We start from the raw sequence: 20,775 nt of genomic DNA, 5'->3' as shown, positions 1-20,775 counted from the left end.
CTCCTCGTATTCCCTTCTTCTTTCCCTCTCCTCCTTTTTGTTCTGGTTCAAATTCTGCACCTTTGTCACCTTTTCTGTTGGTTCCTCCTCCTCCTCCTCCTCCTGCAGGGCTGCAGACTCGGGCCTGCTCACCCACAAGGAGAGCCTCCCCGTCAGGTCCCTGGTGCTGGGTGACATCCAGAGGCCGGGGTCAGAGGCCGCCTACAGGGTGGGGCCGCTCCGTTGCCACGGAGACAGTAAGTCGACCCCTACATACCCACAAAAAAATAAGAGAAAACTCAATATGGAAATTACCGTTGCCACTCTCTTACTCTGTCAAACTACTAGTTTCAACTTCTATTTTGATTTTGCCTTTAAAATACCACAGTTTTGTTTTTTTACTTTGACGTCGTACATCAACATATTGGAGCCAGAAACCCCCGCGACACAACAAACCTGCGATGAAAATGTTTAAAATCCACAGACATTCTCCACAAAGCTGCATATCTGCTGCAGGTGTTGCTACGATACATACGATGTTGGCTGATGTTCTCTTTTGCGTGATTGCGTTTCATCTCTGTGCATCTTCTTTCAGCACAAATACTCCTCCGTTGTGGGGTGAGACAGAAAGAGCGATACAAAGCATCATGTGGGCAACATTAACAGCATTAAGACTTTTGGTAACTTGACTAAACAGGATTTATTCTGCGTTTTATTCAAACCTGATCACGGCAGCCGTTATCTTTCCTCTTTTAAATGAGTTCATAATCAACTGAAAAAATTTCTGAACTCGACACAAATGTCAAATTACTTCCCAGCTTATTGGTTTTAGCGCTGTGGCAGTGACGGCTGTTTCATTCCTCCATGTGTTTTTTTCTTTCTTCTTTCAGAGAACTTGTGGAACGCCGCCTTTTTCGACAAGGAGACGTCGTACCTCCACTTCCCCACCTTCCACGGGGAGCTGAGCGCCGACATCTCCTTCCTGTTCAAGACCACGGCCTCGTCCGGCGTGTTCCTGGAAAACCTGGGCATCAAGGACTTCATCCGCATCGAGCTGAGCTGTGAGTCGAGTGCAGACACGCTCAACGGGAGGGAGTGTGTTGGCGTTGTGGCGCCCGTCCGCCCGTGACGAGGGATCAGATTGTGGGAGGAGTTCGTTGAAGGATTCTTCGCCCCTTGCGAGGGAAATCTCCTCAGCGTTGCTGGAGGCCTGCGCGCTCTTGCGCTCTCGTCTCGTCAGTTTGAAGGATATATATATATATATATATTTATACACACACACACACACACATATATATATACATATATATACACACACATATATATATATATATTTATACACACACATATATATATGCATATATATGCATATATATATATACACATATACATATACACATACATATATACATATATATATATATATATGTATATATATATGTCTATATATATCCTTCAAACTGGGGTTATGTGTGTGTGTATATATATATATATGTCTATATATATAAACATATCAATATCCTTCAAACTGGGGTTATGTATATATATATATATATATATATATATATGTATGTGTGTGTGTGTGTGTGTGTGTGTGTGTGTGTGTGTGTGTGTGTGTATATATATATATATATATATATATATATATATATATATATATATATATATATATATATATATATATATGTGTCTATATATAAACATATACATATAATAACTTATACATATGGGGTCTAACCCAACGCTCACGCCTCCATTCATCCCATATCCGGCCCACATGGGTCGGCGTTGCATGAACCACACAACCGGAAAAAAAAAGTGTGAACGAGACTAAACCTATAAAAGAGGGGCTCATAATTACTGCAGCCACCACCTTGTCTTGAAATTTACAGCCGTCCCACGAACTCTCAGGGGCATTTTTCTCGCCTCGACCCTCCGTTGGGGCACAACGCACACATTTATGTGCACCACACAATGTGTCGTTCAGATTATGACGGTGATAACCAACAGTGTGTCGTGTACTTTATGGGCGCGGGGTATGAGATGTATGTGTTTATAGCCGACAATAGATTTGTTGTTATTTGAAGTGTCCTTGTGCCCGCGCGGCTGTGACAGTAACGCAGCGAGGCAGGAAGTTCATGTATTTATGGCCGGCGAACGGCGTCGCTTAAACTGCGTCGTTGCCGTGAGTCAGTCCTCCCACAGTCCAGAGACATGCAGAATGGGGTCAGGTTCATTGGAGACTCGAACTTGACCGTAGGTGTGAATGGTTGTCCGTCTCTGTATGTGGCCCTGTGATAGGCTGGCGACCTGTCCAGGGTGAACCCCGCCTCTCGCCCAATGTCAGCTGGGATTGGCTCCGGCCCCCACGGGACCCTTAAGTAGATAAAGTGGTAGACGATGGATGGATGGATGGATGTTGCTGAGCCAACGGGCCTGAGGCTCTGGCCGTGGTCCTGATTATGACTCGCACAGAACAATAATATGATTTCTTTCCCTCTTTCATCGATTCCTTTTTTTTTTTTAAATCCTATGTTTTCCATCTTTTTCCCGTCAGCCTCCACCCAGGTGCTCTTCTCCTTCGACGTGGGCAACGGGCCGCTGGAGGTCCGCGTGGACGCCGGCGCCCCGCTGGACGACGACCGCTGGCACCGGGTGCGGGCCGAGCGCAACGTGAAGGAGGCGTCGCTCCGGCTGGACGAGCTCCCCGCCGCCACGCGGCAGGCGCCCGCCGACGGACACTTCCACCTGCAGCTCAACAGCCAGCTGTTCATAGGTGAGGGGCGGGGGGGGGGGGGGGGGGGGGGGGGGGGGGGTGTTCCTCATCACGTCATTGCGTCAGTGTCTCTGCGTGTGATTGCAGAGAAACCTCTTGCAATTTCACACGAGAGATAGTTTCTTTGTCGGCAGCGTCTCCTGAAGTCGGAACCTCCGATCACGGACATTTCAGTCAATTTATTTTTCGTTCGGTTTTTATGTTGCGCTCGTTTTCTCTGTGGAATATTTCAGGACAGACAGGCAAGTTGACTGCTGCGCCTTGTCACTCAGGGTTTGAATTCACACGCGCAGGAGCCGTCTGCATTCTGCTCCTCTCTTAACAGCGAACACCGCCAAGTGTCCAAGGTCAAGTTGATGTACTGTACACGACGGGCAAATTTTCAAACTAATTCACCGAGAGAGAAAACAATTAATGGTCGCCCTGCCTGAGGCGATATATGCTCAAGGCCTAATAAATGCGTTGAGCGCGTTTGCCTCCTTCTCATGAATAAAACAGTTTTGCCGCAACAGTTTTTGTAATAATTTGTCATACTAGGACGCTGTGGCTGTGTTCCACGTAGCTTGTGTCTGGATACAAACAAGATGGAGACACAATCTTTGACACAACTGCTGGAGAGAGAGACTCAGGGCAGAGCAGCATGAGCACTGGCTTCGCATCGCAGACGATATATACGGGCAAGTGGCTCGTCGGCTTCGCCACCGAGCGTGCGAACCGGCCCGAGGAGGGTGAAAGTGGACGGAGCCTTCGCTGTTCCGGGACGAGTCAACACAACAGTCTCGGCGCACCACCGTGACGCAGGCGGCGTCTTCGCACGCGCCGCCCCCTGAAGGACGCGGCCGCCCTGAAGTGGGAGGCGGCTGCGGGGAGCGGCCACGTCCAGCCAGGCGTCCGGCACAATCAGCTCTCCTGAGGGAGGCCAGGAGAAAGCCCACGGGCAGGCTTGGCAACAAAACCAGAAAACCAATCAGAAATGTCCATAATCTGAACAATAACAGCCCGTGAAATCAATTTCCTCAGGTCAAGGTTGCCCGTGACAGCCAATGAAGAGCCTGTAGAGAGACGTTTTGTCTGTGCAGCCACGCCGCACACCGTCAAGTTCATTCACAGTGTGTGATCCTGTACAGAGTAGTGTGTGTACGCTCGTGTGGCTGTGGACGAAAATCTTCAGCCAAGGCGAAAAATATTCTCCCTTTGCTTTAACATATGTTGATCTGCTGTTGGCGGAATCTCGTTGTCCGCTCAGCAGTATTGGATACCAAAAAGATGCTGAGTCTGCCGAGGCTATTCCACGGGGGGGGGGGATTCTACAAACCTCTTCGACCGCAGCACCGCAGTCCAAACTCCTGATGGACCGAGATAACGCAACTCGAAGTCTGACCTGCGAGAGAGAGAGAGAGAAGAAAGAAATCTCACCATTCAAAGAAAGTGCCGCCGCTCAACACTGCTGGATACGAAAAGTGCCGAGTGGGTGGTTTCTGACCGCCGAGCAATAATCACCTTCAGTAAATAGACATGCAGCAGGGTGCAGCGATTATATATATATATATATATATATATATATATATACACACATACACACACACATACATACATGTATATATACATACATACACATACATGTATGTATATACAGACATACACGTATATATACACATATACATACATATATACATTTATATACACATACATATAGATACATATATATAGATATATACATACATATACACACACACACACACACACACACATATATATACACATACATATATACATATACATATATATATATATATATACACATACATACTATACATATACATTATATAACACTTACAAAAGGCGCAGAATGGTTTAGTTCGCCCATCATGTTGTTTTTATGAGCTTTAATCATATACCTTGTAGTGATTTACACGGCGGTAAATTACATCGTCTCGGTTGTAATAACCCGCGGTGTTCGCCGTCAATGGATTTATAATCCAGAGGATTGCTTTTCCAGTTTCCACTTTATTGCCTGATGTTGTAAATATCAACGCACGCACGCACGCAGCAATTTCAGGATTCACCGCGAGCAGCATTTCATGTTATTTCATGTTGAACTGTACGGCCTGTTTCCAACGGATACCTTGTAGTTCATTGGTCCAGAAATTACGTTATTTGGAATTAGTTTGATATTAAACCCAGTGTGAATTTATAAGACAAGACATTTTGTGGCAAAACATGTCAAAGGTAATAATATCTCAGGTTCCTTTGGCAAAAAGATTTTTTTACTTTAACACATAGAGCGCAACAGTGAGGTTCCGGAAGTGATGATCCCATTCATATTCTCCATTGACATTTTGATTATTGTCCATAATGTCGTAACCATCCAAGGACGACTCACCACGAGCTACGAGGTTGTGAAACGACGGCATGTGCACACGAGTCCGTGTGAAATCAACCTTGTTTTAAGAAAAAACACGTCTCATTTTGCGATGTCATTGAGAAACACCAGCCTACCCACAAACCTAAAGTGTAAGATCGACATCTCTGATTGGTGGAAACGTTTACCACACACCCGCGAACTTGGTGTCGGCTAGTGACGCTGCATTCAGTTGTATACGGACCTCCGGTGTCGGGGTTGTCGTAAGAACTCAAAATGACAGGCCTCCGAGTCGGAGGATGCAACTCGAACGCCTTCTCGAGTATTCCGGAATTCGGAGGAAATTCGGAGGAAATTCGGAGGAAATTCGGAGGAACCCCGACTTCCGAGCTCCGAACACAAGAGTTCCGAGATGTAATGGAACTCAGCGTGAGATACTGGCGTATGTTTGAGGACCGTGGGAAGTGTCAGCGCTGACTGTGACGTGTTCTGGACGAGTGTTTGTCACCGGCGGTGTCACACCATTGTCGCGTCTGTGTAGTGATTGGGATCGGTTTCATTTCTCCAGTCCACAATGTTTGTGGCCATTTCCTTTTCCTGCGTCTTTGCTCCTTTCGTCTTTCACACCCGTTCTTCAAATGATTCACAGTTTGCGGCTTGCGTCCGGGCCGAGAGAAGAGTCAAACGGAGCTCAGTGATTTGTCACGTACGAAAAGCGGCTGCTGGGTCTGAGATAGAAAGGAGGAAACCTCCGCCAAAGAGAAGCTCTCCTCACATTTGCACCCGGGCTCCTTGCAGAGACGACAGGTCGTCAGATTTGAGTTCTCCGTGTGCCGTCACACACGCGAGGTTGGACCTGTCATGTGTTCGTTGTATCAGTTCGCTGCCCCTGAATCCGTGGCCACTATTTAGAACAAACCTGACAAACCTGCAAAAGTGATGTGCAGGAGGCGGTGATCTGCCTTCCTGCTCCGCACAGACTCACAGATACTGTAGACGTCCAGACAGATACTGTAGACGTCCAGACAGATACTGTACACGTCCAGACAGATACTGACAGATACTGTACACGTCCAGACAGATACTGTAGACGTCCAGACAGATACTGTAGACGTCCAGACAGATACTGTAGACGTCCAGACAGATACTGTAGACGTCCAGACAGATACTGTACACATCCACACAGATACTGTACACGTCCAGACAGATACTGTACACATCCAGACAGATACTGTACACGTCCAGACAGATACTGTAGACGTCCAGACAGATACTGTACACATCCACACAGATAATGTATACATCCAGACAGATACTGTAGACGTCCAGACAGATACTGTACACATCCACACAGATAATGTATACATCCACACAGATACTGTACACGTCCAGACAGATACTGTACACATCCACACAGATAATGTATACATCCAGACAGATACTGTAGACGTCCAGACAGATACTGTACACATCCACACAGATACTGTACACGTCCAGACAGATACTGTATACGTCCACACAGATACTGTACACGTCCACACAGATACTGTACACGTCCACACAGATACTGTATACGTCCAGACAGATACTGTACACGTCCACACAGATACTGTACACGTCCACACAGATACTGTATACGTCCAGACAGATACTGTACACGTCCACACAGATACTGTACACGTCCACACAGATACTGTATACGTCCACACAGATACTGTATACTTCCAGAGACGCACAGACCGACGGTGATCCACCACCCAAGTTTTCCTCTCAACGGCGAACAAGAACGATGCTTTTTTCCGGCAGAGCCTAAAAGGCAGCTGACACTAAAGTCACGTCCCCGAATCAGTTTTTTCCTCCCGAAGCTCGTTGCCTCGCTGGTGTTTCTCCGTTTGCATCATTTCATGAGGAGAGTGTCGACAGTCTGGAGCTTCGGGGCGGAGGCAGAGGTGACGTGTGGATCTGCCGCAGACGACACGAGGAGGGGAAAAAGACAAAACCACAGACTTGTCGACATCCGCAGAGATGAAGCAAAGGGCCGGGGGGTAGAAGTCCGACGGGCACGTCTGGCTCTGATTGCTGCGCGCTTTCATGCCGATTGTTCACATCGCCACACGAAACCCATTTCTCGCCATGTCGTCAGGGGGCACGGCGTCCAGGCAGAAGGGCTTCCGCGGCTGCGTGCGCTCCCTGCGGCTGAACGGCGCCACCCTGGACCTGGAGGAGAGGGCGAGGATCACGCCGGGGGTCCGGCCCGGCTGCCCGGGCCACTGCGGCAGCTACGGCGCGCTCTGCCGGAACCGGGGCCGCTGCGCCGAGCGGGCCAACGGCTTCCGCTGCGACTGCGGCCCGTCGGCCTACGCGGGAGTCTTCTGCCACACAGGTACCGTACTGCAGAGGTCGTGACCCCGAGCAAGACTCGCGACCCTTTAAATGCGTCGCTGTCTGGCTGATGAATCTGCTCACTTTGGAAGTCGTTGTTTTCGAGGTAATTCAACACATTTTGAGTCAAAAATGAACCTTTTCTGTCTGGTTTGATTTCTATACACAAATCTGTCAGAGTCTTTATGAAGCCGAAGCCATTTATGTACTTTATTATACGTGTTCCTTTAGACACCCGCCTTGACCCTTCCTCCTTTTAAACTCCTGTCGCTCACACCGCGCCGCGTCCCTCCCCGCTGCTTTACATGTTTTCTGCATTGTAATCTCATGTATTTATTCAAGGTCAAAGCTGCTTTTGCGTTATTATGCGTCAGTCGGGGAATGAAATGGCCGAAGCAGGCGATTTGTCTCCTAACCCGCCGAGGAACCCCTGAATATCTTCATATAGGCTTCTTTTTTTTCCCTCTCTCGAAAAGGATTACAACAGGATGTTTAACAAAACTGCAAGGGACGGAAATGTAGATAAAACTTTAAAAAAAAACAAGACGAGGAGACAAGAGTTGTTTGGAGCATCCGCGCGTGGGTGTTTTCTTTTCTTTTTTTAAATTCCGGAAAGGCTTTTAGTGCGACGACGAACGCTCATCCAAAGTAAGAGTCCGTGTGGTTTGTCAGAGTCTATTCAAGCCTTTTGGAATTCAGTGCATTAAAAGGTTCGTGCTCACATTAAACCCGGGTTCAACGACTCAATTACAAAAGGACTCGCTGCTCGCGATTCCATCTCCCGCACTCACCTGCGGCGCTGGTATTGTAACAGCCTCCAGTTCTCTGTTGATCCGGAGTCACTTATTATTATCAGGATGTCAAAAACAATGTGCAAAGGCACCAACTGTTCCTCTTCCTGGTGATATTAAAATGGCGTTCGTGCAGGAAAAACATTTTTTAGGAACCGCGCAAGAAATCCGTCAGCGGAACGGAGACAAAGGAATAAGCGGCGGCGAGAGACGGATTCTTTCATTTAGAGACGTGAGTCACAGCGGCATGCGTAGTTGCACATCTTGTTCATGAAACGACAACAGAATGTATTAAAGAGTCTAATTGAATCCAATACAGAAAACTCGGCGTTAAAGACTATCTTGTCAAAGCTTTTATAAAGCACGTCACCTTTAACCTGTTGTCACTTTTGACTAGTGATAACGACACTAAAATACCGTATTCCTCTCCTCGTGAAAGCGGTAAATTATGTTCACATAATGAGATGCATCATCAGCAAAGTGACACGTTGAGTCACCCCGAGCAAGATTCCCCGGCTTCTTGATTATTGCAAACAGGGAAATTTCTAAATTGAAACATGCATATACAAAGAAAGAGATATCAACAAAAAGGTTTTAATGTAAAATCATAATTTCGCCTGATATTTGATATGAAACAGAGTTTGTAAAGATCCTCTCTGTGTCCGTCTCTCTCTCTCTCTGCCCCCCCCCCAGAGGTGTCGGCCGCCTTCAAGCCGGCGACGTCCGTGGCCTACACCTTCAAGGGGCCGTACGAGTTGGCGAGGAACAGCAGCGCCCCGCCGTCCTCCATCTACTCGGACGTGACGCCGAGGGGCGAGAACGTCTCCCTGAGCTTCAGCACGAGCCAGAGTCCGGCGCTGCTGCTCTACGTGGGCTCCTACTACAGAGAGTACCTGGCCCTGCTCGTCAACAAGCACGGTGAGGAGGACGCCAGGAGGCTTTTATTCTGAAGGAGAGCTCGTCTCCTCTCCTCCAGGACATTCAGTCTGCTGTTATTTACAAAAGGCTTCTCATTATCCTCCTTCCCAAAATTCTACCTCTGAAAATTCATTTTCTTAATCCCCCCATATCTACCTTTCCAGTTAATCACACTTCTTGTCCATATTTTCCTTATTAGTTGTTGCTCTCCTTTGCTTTGTTATTATTTTTGCCGCACAAAAAATGTTTTCTACGACGGCGTATTAGGGCCATTGTAGAAAAAAGATAAAATAATTACAGAGCCAGGGGAGGAGGGTAAAATTCCGAGATTTAAAAAAAATTAAAATTCTTGTAAATTTGCGACTTTAATCTCAGAGAATATCCAAGTTTTTTTCTCTTAGATCTTGTACTTCTCATCCTCTTTATTAAAAGTTTTTGTGCTCATCATTCTTCCTCCTCCTCCTCCTTCTATCCACTTTTCCTCACTCCTACCTCTAATTACTCATTTTAGCTTTGCTTCCTTTTCCGTCTCTCCTGCTCCTTTTTGGCTACAGGCTTCTAACCTCAGATCACATGTCTCTCTCAGAGTTTCCTTTCTCGCCACAACTCCTCTTCCTCCCACAACGTTTTTCCAATTACCTGCCTCTCCTCACATCTCCCTCCCTTCCTCCTCTCATCCCCTCTCCCATTTCTGTCATCTTCTGGTGATACTGACCTCTCCTCCTCTCCTCCTCTCCTCCTCCCTCCCTCCCTCACTCTCTCCGTCCTCCTCATCCTTTTGCTTCGGCAGCTTTCCCCGATCTTTCAGGATCTGTCAGATCGTTCCTCTCTCTGGATTCAACCCGTCAGCCTCTACTGGCTTTTAATCTGTCCAGCTGAGTCGACTGGCCGAGTAAAAAGAAGGAGAAGAAATGAATAAAAAAGGTCCACAGGTCTTATCAGTGGGCGCTGATGGGTGTGATGCTGAAGGGAGTCAAAGTGTGGTGGGATGTTAATGGTAAAGGAGCAGAAAACACTCGCCGATGTGTTTTATAAACTTGTGAGTGAGTGAGTTTGGCTTTTGAGAGAAGTCGGAGGCACTTTGATTTGAACATTTTCAGCATCCGGGAGTCTAAAAAAAACCTTTGCACTTTGCCAGATTAGCCGTGAATGGACATTTCGGGGGGTTTTAATGAGCGGAAGATGACGGACAGCGGATCATTAATGTTTCCGTGCTGACCGTGGAGTTGATTCTCTTAAACTCAAGTGTCTAATTAAATCCCCGAGAGCGTTCTCTTCTCGTTCGCCTTGTTTATTTATTCCCTGTTAAACCTCTTCAGAACGAACACACACACACACACACACACACACACACACACACACACACACACACGCGCGCAGTCAATCACCGTCTGTTTTCAAGAAAACACACGTTCATCAGCGGGGACAGCAGGTGACTGGATGAGCTCTCGCGACGAGTGATTATCACTTCTCCGTACACGCGTGTCTGCCGTGGAGGGGAAACATATTAATGGATGATTGATGACGTTGATGTTGTTATGTCTGCACCTGGAGGCTAATGGCAATTTTTTTTCGCATTAATCCTCCTTTAGATAAAATCTGCGCTTTAATGCTGAGAATATTAAAGGAAAATGAATTGGATTTGGAGTTTTGTTATCGATCGGAAAATGAAATCCTAATCCTCTTGATTGAATGAATGAAAAAGCTTTATTAAGTCAGATTAGGCAAACTCGTCTTTAAGACTGAACTCTCTCTGTGCGTGTGTGTGCGTGTGTGTGTGTGTGTGTGTGTGAAGATAAGCTGGAGGTGAGGTACAAGCTGGACAGCAGCAGAGAAGCAGAAGTGTTGCGGAGCAGAGTGAGGAGTCTGGCCAACGGACAACTGCACACGGTTTCCATCAGGAGGCTGACCGACTCTGTGTCGGTGCAGGTAACACACACACACACACACACACACACACACACACACGCACACACACTTCTCTACAGTACCGTGGCGACAGCAGAGCGACGGCAGGGCAGCAGGGACAAACTGCAGCAGCTCAAATCACATCTGGATCCGCTGGAAGTCCCTGTGTCGTCGATAAACGAGGTCAACTTCCCCAAAAGAGAAAACATCAGGAGCTTCGGCAGCGTGAACGTCCGTGTAACTACCGACCCTGGGGCACGAAATACAGCGCGTGACTGCAGGGACGCGCATCTCCTTCTCGTCGCCGGCCGTCGACCTTGAATCATTGCGTCGTTAGCAACAGAACTCCGGAGGACGTCGTGGGGCCGGGTCTCTCACGAGTGGACAGATTCAGGCCGTCCGTCCGTCCCCCCCCCCCCCGAGCGGATGTCCCGTTGAAAGATGACCCAGCCTGGGCAACCAGCGCACCGTGTCCTCCGCTGCCGGTCCTCCGGTGTCAGACGTGTGTGTGTTCCTCTGAGGGGGTGCGCTGCTCCAGATGTAGTCCCACTCCGTTGGAACACGGGAGGAGAAACACTCCGGGTCGCAATGTGCAGAAAACCACAAGTAAAACTCTGTCGTATTGATTTAGAGCAGCGGAAACTTTCACCTGGAGCTCGACGTTTGATATTGGAACAAGCTTGAAACCAATTCATGTACTTTATCAGTACGATACTAATACAATCTACAATCTCTCTCTTATTTTGTATTATTTTGTGTTGGATTGTCGTATTGTACTCATTGGTTGGTCTTTTTCTTCATTTTTTTTGTTGTGTTTCCCCATAATTGTGTCAGCTTAGTTTGAATTTTTAGTTATCGTTTGTTTTTTTTCTTTTCATTTTTCTTCTGAAGTTGAGGGAAGGTCACTTGTATAAGCCAATGACTTCTTGACCTTTCTGAAATATTTAACGTCTTGGCCCCCGACGACATAATGTTTGAGCTACGAGGACGTTCTTACTTTCGACTCCTGCGCCTGCGCCTGGTGCTGCTGGTGTCAGACCTCAGCTGGACTGGACGTGCGTATGTCAAACAACATCTCTGAGGGAACAATGTCAGACCAAATCTAACCGGATCAATCGTATCCAATATAGTTTTAGAACTTGTAACCCCACGAGCACGAGTAAAATATCTGACTGTGGAAGAGTCTCTTTGAGTTTCGGTGTTAAATGACCGTCTACGCGCCGTGAGTTTAGTTCATTGTGGATCTTCGCCTTTGGCTCCGACTAGTTTCCTAGTTTCAGGAATCTGAACGCTCATAATGAGTGTACAGCTTCATTCAGTCAGTCTGGCTGCGGAACAATACGGAGAGAAATGTTGTTTCGTCTCTTTCTTCCCAGATCGACCAAAACGCCAGAGAAGACTTCAACCTGACGTCGGACGGGGAATTCAACGCCATCAAGTCCCTGCTGCTGGGCAGAGTGCGAGGTAAACCAGGGGGGGCGGGGTCTCGTCGCTTCAATTTGAAAAGCGTCTCTCTAAGAGAACTTTAGGAATGCCGCTGCGCTGTCCAAAACTGAAGCTGGCGTCGTGACAACGCGTTGTGGACTTGGCGAGGTTGATCAGCGGGTCAGAAAATCCAGCGCACGCGCCGTTTACTTCTCCGTCTCCTCCGTAAAACTCCCAGCGCCTGTCTCTTCCTCCTCGTCACTTCTCTGCCGGAGTGAACAGAAGACAGTCCCGTTTAACGGGATGCTTTTATATATCGCACTCCCGCCAACCCCCCCGGGTGCGGCGTTTGCAGTGCCACGCTTGAATCCATTTAGCTGTGACGGCCGAGGATGAGAACGGTATAATTTGCGCACGTCGTGACTTATTCATGTTCCCCCCGAGTGGATCCATCAGAGACGGGCCGAGGTACACGAGAGTTAATAACACCAGGGGCTGAGAGGGGGCCGCACGGCCGCAGCGACGCGCTGTCGTCTTAAAAAGGAAACACACTGGATTTGTGTCCAAGTGGGCTGTTCATACCGACTGGTTAAGACTATTGATTAGGTACGTTTCATGCCAGTGTTTTGTTAATTTAAAGCTACAGTGTGTAATATTTAGAAGGACTTATTCACAGAAGTTGATTATATTGTCCATAACTGTGTGTTCACATATGTATAATCACCATGTTTTTTTCGTCAACTCTGAATGAGTTGAATAAAGCGACATGAGTTGGACCCGACCTCCATGTTTGCTGCGTCGCCTTGAACACGGTTGTTGAAACAAAACGGTTCCAGAATACGTCGCATTTGCGTTGGAATTTTTCAGCCGCTGCCCGAAACCGGAAATGGAATCAGCGGTGCGCCGCCATAAAGTGTCCCCCTGTCGGGTGCTCAGTCGGTTGCGGTTTGCAACTTTACCGGCAGAAAATTGCAAAATTACACACTGGTGCTTTAAATTTGATTTTCTTTTCCGAGTTCGAACTAAAACAAAGTCGGATAAAGGTTCTGCCTTCATTGATATGATGCAGTTTGTTTATTTTTATTTTTAATTCCTTCGAATTATGGTTGACGCTTCTCTGCTCGCAGTGCTCAAAAACTTGAATTACTTTTTTATGCCTGAAATTGATCCACATATATAAAATATATTGAAGGTAAAATTGTCATCGGTTGCCATCCATCAGCCGGACTAATGGACCCGGAACGAATACAGAGAGACGGAGAGAGGGAGGGAGAGAGAGAGGGAGAGGGAGAGGTGATGGAGTGAAGATCAGCTGACAGGCTGCAGTAATGTTTCCAACATGCACAAGTGTCCTGGTCACACACTCACACACACACACACACACACACACACACACACACACACACACACACACACACACACACACACACACACACACACACACACACACACACACACACACACACACACACACACACACACACACACACACACACACACACACCTCGGCGGCGTCCACAGCTGTTGTTTTTACGCCGCTGTGGAGGAGCGGAGGTGAGCGATGAAGGAGTCGAAGCCGGTAAAACGAACAGATAGAGGGCGGGGCCGCACATCTGTCTCTCGAGGAGTGATGGGTGGAGACCCGAAGGCCTCATCGCTTGACGACCGGTCTGCAGTGACGAGGGAGCGGGCGACTGTGTGTTTGCCGTTATCGTGGATCGGTTGTGGGGGACGAGCGTGACTCTTTATGAACTCTCAAGTATTAAAAGTTGTCATTGTGATGCCGTCAACAACACGTTCCACCCCTCCCCCTTTCAGACTCTGATGAGCTGGATCCAGACCTGGCCCGGCTGGCGTCGCTCGGTTTCACCGGCTGCCTCTCCGTGGTCCACTTCAACTCCATCAGCCCTCTGAAGGCGGCGCTGCTCCACCCAGACTCCAGCCCCGTCGCCATCGCCGGGCCCCTGGTCCGGTCCGGCTGCGGCGCCTCGGCTGCGGCCAATCCCTACGCGGCGGAGAACAAACACCACCTGACCGGTGAGGCGGTGCGAGGAGTGTAGATCCAATGTGCGTTTTTCGCAAAGCGAGGTTTTGAGCGTTTGCTGGTAGCGTACGTAGGGAATACCGCAGGGGCAACACATGTTTTATTTATCCGTCACTGAAAATAGCTTCCGACAAATCCAAAAATGGGCCGCGGGCGGAGGCATCATGTTTTTTGCGAGTTATTCCGACCATCTGTCCGTCAGTCTTGTGAACGTGACGTCTCAGGAACGCCGGGAGGGAATTTCTTTTCAAATTTCGGCAGAAACGTTCACTCGGACTCCAGGACGAATTGATTTGATTTCGGAGGTCAAGAGGTCACGATGGTCGGACGAGATGATCGCAGGAAGCACCTCGGGGGCATCTCTTTTAAATTTGGCAGGAACATTCGCTCGGACCCAAAGACGCCCTGGTTAGAATTTGTCGGTCAAGGTCAAAGGGTCACATGACCTCACAGAACATGTGCGGCCGGGCGAGAGCTCGCGCTGCCCACGTGTGGCTTCCTGCTTCTGCCGACGCGCCGCAAGTAGAGCTATTAAAGGTATTCTTGAGCAACGAGCTGAACGTCGTCTTTCTGAATCGAGGACATTGCCGATCGCTCAACCGCCGGGGAACACTTCCGTCGCTCTTATTCAGTTTCAGTTTCTCCGTGTGGAAGTGGCTCGTCCAGCTCGTGAGTCTGTTGGAAAAACCATCTGCTCCCAGTGATTATGTTCTTCTATTTGTGTCCCCTGTCCCCTTTCCGGATCTGTTCCTCCTTCTCTGCTATTCTCCCCCCTCTCTTTCTCCGCCGCAGGCCGCTCTGGCTCAGTGGGCTCAGGTCGACCTCTGGTAAACGCCATCGGGACCGACTCGGCTCTGATCGGAGGTACTTTGTCCACTTTCTCCGTCGTTCGCTGTTCTCGTCCTGGTGTTACCGGTATAAACACCAGGACGAGATATGTCGTTTTGGGACGATCAAAAATCGATCACCCTAATATTTACCGTCCCCCAGGAGGTTATGTTTTCACCCATGACTGTGAACCAACTAGGCTAACTTGATGGAGGCAGGAGGGAACTCGTTTACTTTAGGACAAAGAATTTTCGTAAGAAATAATGTAAAAGTGAAAATGTAATTGATAATCATAGATATTTTGAGTCTGTGCAATGTGGTGCAGATTTCCAGACGGCTTCCTTTTGTCTTTCCTTCATAAAGAGCCAGACACACAAGCGTGGGACTGTTTGGCCTTGGCGGAGTTATACATCTCTGCTCTCGGCTCTGCTGAGCCGTTACGGGGGTTGTTTTTAAATTGTGGATGCATTTTTGAGCAAAGTGACAAAAGAGGCCCCGCGTCACCTTTTACTCGGGTGAGGCGAGTGGCGGACGCGATGTTGACCTCTGACGAAGAGTAAAAAGCCACGATGCCGGGGGCGAGGGTCCATTTAGAACTCCTTTTTACACTTTGTTGCTCCGCCAGCGCAGATTGATTCAAAGTGAAGATCCGGAAAGGTTCAATCTATAATGTGGATGTGGACAAACAAAGACAAGAACAAAAGGTGAGACCCTGAGAAAAGTCATTTCACACTGTCCGTTAAACTGCGTCCCCTCACCTAATCAAACCTGGGCAGGAAAGAGCTGCAGAGGTGCACGTCTGTCTGCCGTTATCTGTCAAAAGCACGTTCCTTTTTTTTTTATTATACAATGTGGTCTCACGTTGATTTCGGTAAATTCCAATTATTTGAACGTCCCCAAAATGTGCTCGAACGGAGCGGAGGAGCCAGATAGATGATAAAGAAATGGTGCCGGATGAACTCGAAAGTTAGATCAGCAGGAGAGTAAAAACACGAGGACAATGAACGTGGAGAAAGACGATTGGTTGCGATATCTCGGCCATTTCGCCTTTCTCACGCCTCGCAATTCCTCTGCCCCCCCCCCGCAGGCGTGATAGCCGTGGCGATCTTCCTGGTCGCGGCCGGCCTGGCGATCGCCGGCAGGCTCCTCTACCGGAGGAAAGAGACGTACCGGAACCAGGAAGTGACGCGGGTCGAGCGGGAGGGCGGCCCCGGTTTTCCCTTCCACCACCAGACCGACTCCCTGGACGTCTCCAGCCAAAACCCAAAGGAGTACTTCATTTAACCCCCCGGCGACCCGGTGGACCCGGGTGGTGTCTGGAGCCGAGGTGCGCAGATGGGGTCGTCCCGGCCCGGGGGCCTCAGGACTTTACGCTGCGCTCTTCAAGACACTGGATTTACAGGAGTCGCTCCATAACATGTGGAGGGGAAGAAAAAGAAGAAAAAGAAAAAAAGGACCAATTTGCACAGTGTCGTCTTTCTGTTGCTTTTCTGTACAAACGTTGGACTTTGAGGTGTTGACATCCTTGTTATAATCTGTATATATAGTCCGAAATGAATTAATGTCTTTGTAATAACCTCTGGCGAATGTCACTTTTGTCACATTGAAGTGTTGGAGAACAAATAGCAGAGGTGTGAGTCATTCTGATGGTGTTCAGGTAACCACAAACCCTCCGGGGAGAATTCATTTATTTCCTTTTGCACCTTCCATCCCACCTTTTTTTTTTTACCCGTAATTGGGGTTTAAGCTTTTACACAGTGACATCTTTGATGCGGAGACATTACTGCAGAATGTAAATGTCCTTCAGCTGGGTTGGATTTATATTACAGTCAAAAAGAAAAACAATAAAACTTGAGCTCATAGATGGGCGCGTCTTGGTAAAATAGTTCTCCAATTTAGCATCAGACTCATAAAGTTGGAGTCGTGATGGACTGATCAAAATCGATGCAGTGGAATGAAATATTCTCCCATGCCACATTTTCTCCTTTTCAAACTTGCACCTGGGACACACAAGTTTGTTCTTCATATGCAGTTATTTTGTATTATTTGTAAAAAAAAAAAGAGAGGACCCAATGGTTACTGGTGTCACACTACATTTTCCCACAACTCTGAGGGCAGCGAACGCTCCGTGACCAACCCATTTGGTCATGAATATGGCAGAGGAACACGTGGTGTGTATTTCTTTCACAGCGCAGCCCAATGCCATCGCACGGCGGCGGGAGGGAGCGCAGCAAGACGCTCGCAGAAACCCGCCCACTGGAGATGCGACTTCTCAACTCAGCGCGTGGTTCGAGTGACCCAAGCAACTTTGCTCCAGTGAACCTCCTCGGTCGCTCGTCCGTGTGCTCTGGATTCATTTGAAGGAGGTTTTTGTACGTTGATGAGTGCGAACGTTCCCTGCAGCGACAGTCTTGAGATATCTGAGCCATATACTCAGGGTGGACCGACGCGTTGCTCGTTTCTTTCTTTTCCGACCACGTGGGGTTCACGTTAAAGCCATGCTATTGGCTTCCCTTTGCTTGTTTCCTTTCTGCTCCCACTTCAATCCTCTCTCCTCCCTGCTGCTGCACGCTGGAACCTTCTCCTCCCTCACGCCTCTGAACCGCGAAGCTTTTAACACCGACCGCAGCACAGACGCTCCGGGGCAAGGCAAGTTTATTTGTATGGCACCATTAATACACAAGGTAACTCAGAGTGCTTTACAGAGGCATTGAACTGCAGTAAGACAAAGACATTCGAATTTGGAATAAAGGCAAAATATTAAGACATTAAAATGAAAGCATTACATTAAAATAGATATTAAAACATGATTTAATAGCAATAAAAGTGCATTTAAAAGACAATAATTAATGATTAAGATTAATTTATTTTAGGCCCGGTTTAAATGAGCTGAGCGTTTGAGCGTTTGCTCCAACACTGTGTCCCGTCTGCCACCTCCCCGTTCGGAGACGGCGAATGTGTTCATTTCAAATAGCTCATCTGCTTCGGTCCGACAGGTGGATTAGGACTCGATAGAAGAAGAAGAGAGATGAGGCATTACGAGTGTAATGAAAACACACGTCCTGATATGAGCAGCTGCTGACAGAGGGAAGCCCAGAAGCCCAAAGAGGCTTTTTTTTTTTAATCATTTATGGGATTTTAATTTAACTTGATGTGCATTTTTAAAGGTTATACAAACACCATTTTAAACAACCCATTTCACATGAAGGTAGAGTGGAGTAATGGTACCCTGAGCAGAGAACTGAAGAATGTGCGTACACGTTGAGAAAATTTCACAATCCGGTATGAAGTGTGCAGGTGAACGCGACTTTCGCAGAATTTCGCTCGACCAAGCCAACGTTCTCTGACCGAGGAAGAGAAGACACCATAACCCACGAAGGGAAGATTTGGTAGAAGCCAAACAGACTTCTTAAATTGTATTGTATTGATAATACGGTAGCCCAAAGAGTTTCTGTCAAACCACAATGAGTGGACAGAAAAATTGGTGTCATAAATCGATGAAGTTGAACTGATCATGTTTGTTCTCTCTTTACACTGTAAAACTTTAAAAAAAATTCCAAGAATCCAGATTTTGCTGGCAATTTCAATTTCTCAAGATTTTTCTCGTCGTTGGTCATCAGTGTAGCTATAATAATGTTATGGTACATAATATTGGTAATAATTGGTGAATAACAGTGATGTCAGTGAGTCCGAGTGAAATGCCATTTAAAAAAAAAATCTAAATATCCAGAAGATTTGAAGTATTTTCTGGTTGTTTCGTTACAGACAAAATCCTGTTTGATGAAAATAAAAAGATGTTTTTTCAGAGACTGAGCGTGGTCTTCAATTTATTTGGTGGGCTTAAAATCTGAAGTGTTTGGTTAATAAGCATATACGATTATGTTTTTTCAGTAATATTTCTTATTTAACAACCATCAAAATTTGGGTTTTAATGGACTATGGCAAGATCTTTTGTAGTTTTTTCCCCTTTTCAATATTTTGGCTTTACTTTTGGCTCAATTGCACAAATATCCAACGCACAATACACATTTCTGATGCCTGTTAAACGTGCAACCTGCTGCAGACCAGAGAGTTGGGAAATACGTGGATCTGTGAAGTAGCAGCAGAGGAAATCAAAGCGATTCTCAGCGAAGGGTCTTTTGGACTTGCTGCCGGTCTAAACCCTATAAGCCTGGAGGTTACTACTGTATCTGCTTCAGCCGCGTCAGATCAGTGATTCCCCCGTTTGAAATCATTTCAGTGTTATTGGTTATGATCAGAGACGAGATGCGGAGCGAGATAACCCCACATCTTCGGTGCCGGTGATATCAAAGACTCAAAGTAAAAGGAAACTCGGATCGTGAGAATCATCTCGAGGTAGTTGTGTTTCATTAGGACAAAGAAGAAAAAACCAAGTGGAAAATTTTCTTTCTAACTTTTTTAGCTTTAAGATTATAGCTGTAAGGCGTGAATATGGCAGATGTACCTCCATCTTCAAAGAGGAAGCAACAATGAATAAGAACTTTACAGCCGAACCCGAGCGGACCAGAGCCTCCACCCTGGCAGAATCATGAAGGTTTGAAACATTTGGATTTGCCATCCTTCATGAAAAAGGCCACAGCTGGTCAGGCCAGGCACAGGGAATCCTGCAACTATTTATTTTTCTTCTAATCGCCGCTCCACCTCCAGTCTGCCCGTGATGCAGAGCGATAACACAGCTGTGCTCGTGGTAATGAAGCAGAGGAAAGAAAAATCTGAAAACCATGGAGATCCAGGAGTCACGCCTCCAAACCAATCTGTATCAGCAGCTCTCCTTCTGCTCTCCAGATGTTTTCTAGCGGGAGGAAGTCGATCCTCTCGTCGTCAGCACGTCGTCAGCACTCCCAAGAGGAGTCCTGCAGATTCCTCATCGTTTTCATTACAGGCCTAAAAATGTAAAAATTTAGATCATTTAAAGATTGCGATCTCCTGTTATTTTACCCGTTGAGGTGCACGAAGAAAACCCAACAGATTATATGAACATAGCAGAATAACTCACACCGACAGTGACGATTGTACTGTATCACGTATTTCCTCTAAAAAAAAGTAATTTAAAGATTATGATCAGCCCTTTAATGTCTTTGAAAGGAAATGAACAGAATCAAGGATTTTCAAACACAGCCAGAGCTTCTGTTGGAATATGGCTAATCATGCGGAAGAGGTTACATTTTATCTTTCAATTATAGGCTCAATATCACCATCTTTTCCTGGGGTCACTTTTTCTTGGGTTTTTTTCATAACAAACTTGTGCAACTTTGTTTCATTCATTCAACTTGTTGGTATGTAAACAGGGTGGGTATGTAGGCGGTGACAAAAAAATAGTCATCCAATATGTCCCATCAAC

General features: G+C 47.1%; 1 protein-coding gene across 2 annotated transcripts in view; it reads left to right on the top strand.

Annotated features, from left to right (window-relative positions):
• The window catches only part of LOC118311443 (contactin-associated protein-like 4), a 76,707-nt gene extending 57,485 nt beyond the window's left edge, over positions 1-19,222 (top strand). The window contains exons 15-24 of one of the 2 annotated variants that reach the window (XM_047332230.1): positions 109-236; positions 870-1,040; positions 2,537-2,755; positions 7,261-7,500; positions 8,984-9,208; positions 11,004-11,137; positions 12,493-12,580; positions 14,360-14,578; positions 15,378-15,449; positions 16,501-19,222. In XM_047332230.1, coding sequence (XP_047188186.1) covers positions 109-236; positions 870-1,040; positions 2,537-2,755; positions 7,261-7,500; positions 8,984-9,208; positions 11,004-11,137; positions 12,493-12,580; positions 14,360-14,578; positions 15,378-15,449; positions 16,501-16,697 — 1,693 coding nt within the window. In that variant the 3' untranslated portion in view covers positions 16,698-19,222. The remainder of the gene's footprint in view (positions 1-108; positions 237-869; positions 1,041-2,536; positions 2,756-7,260; positions 7,501-8,983; positions 9,209-11,003; positions 11,138-12,492; positions 12,581-14,359; positions 14,579-15,377; positions 15,450-16,500) is intronic. The other variant, XM_047332231.1, reaches the window with a different exon arrangement.
• Positions 19,223-20,775: the final 1,553 nt, after the last annotated feature.

Source organism: Scophthalmus maximus, chromosome 5, assembly GCF_022379125.1.
Source record: "Scophthalmus maximus strain ysfricsl-2021 chromosome 5, ASM2237912v1, whole genome shotgun sequence".
Taxonomy (NCBI): Eukaryota; Metazoa; Chordata; class Actinopteri; order Pleuronectiformes; family Scophthalmidae; genus Scophthalmus; species Scophthalmus maximus.
This window is presented reverse-complemented; position numbering and strand designations above follow the sequence as displayed.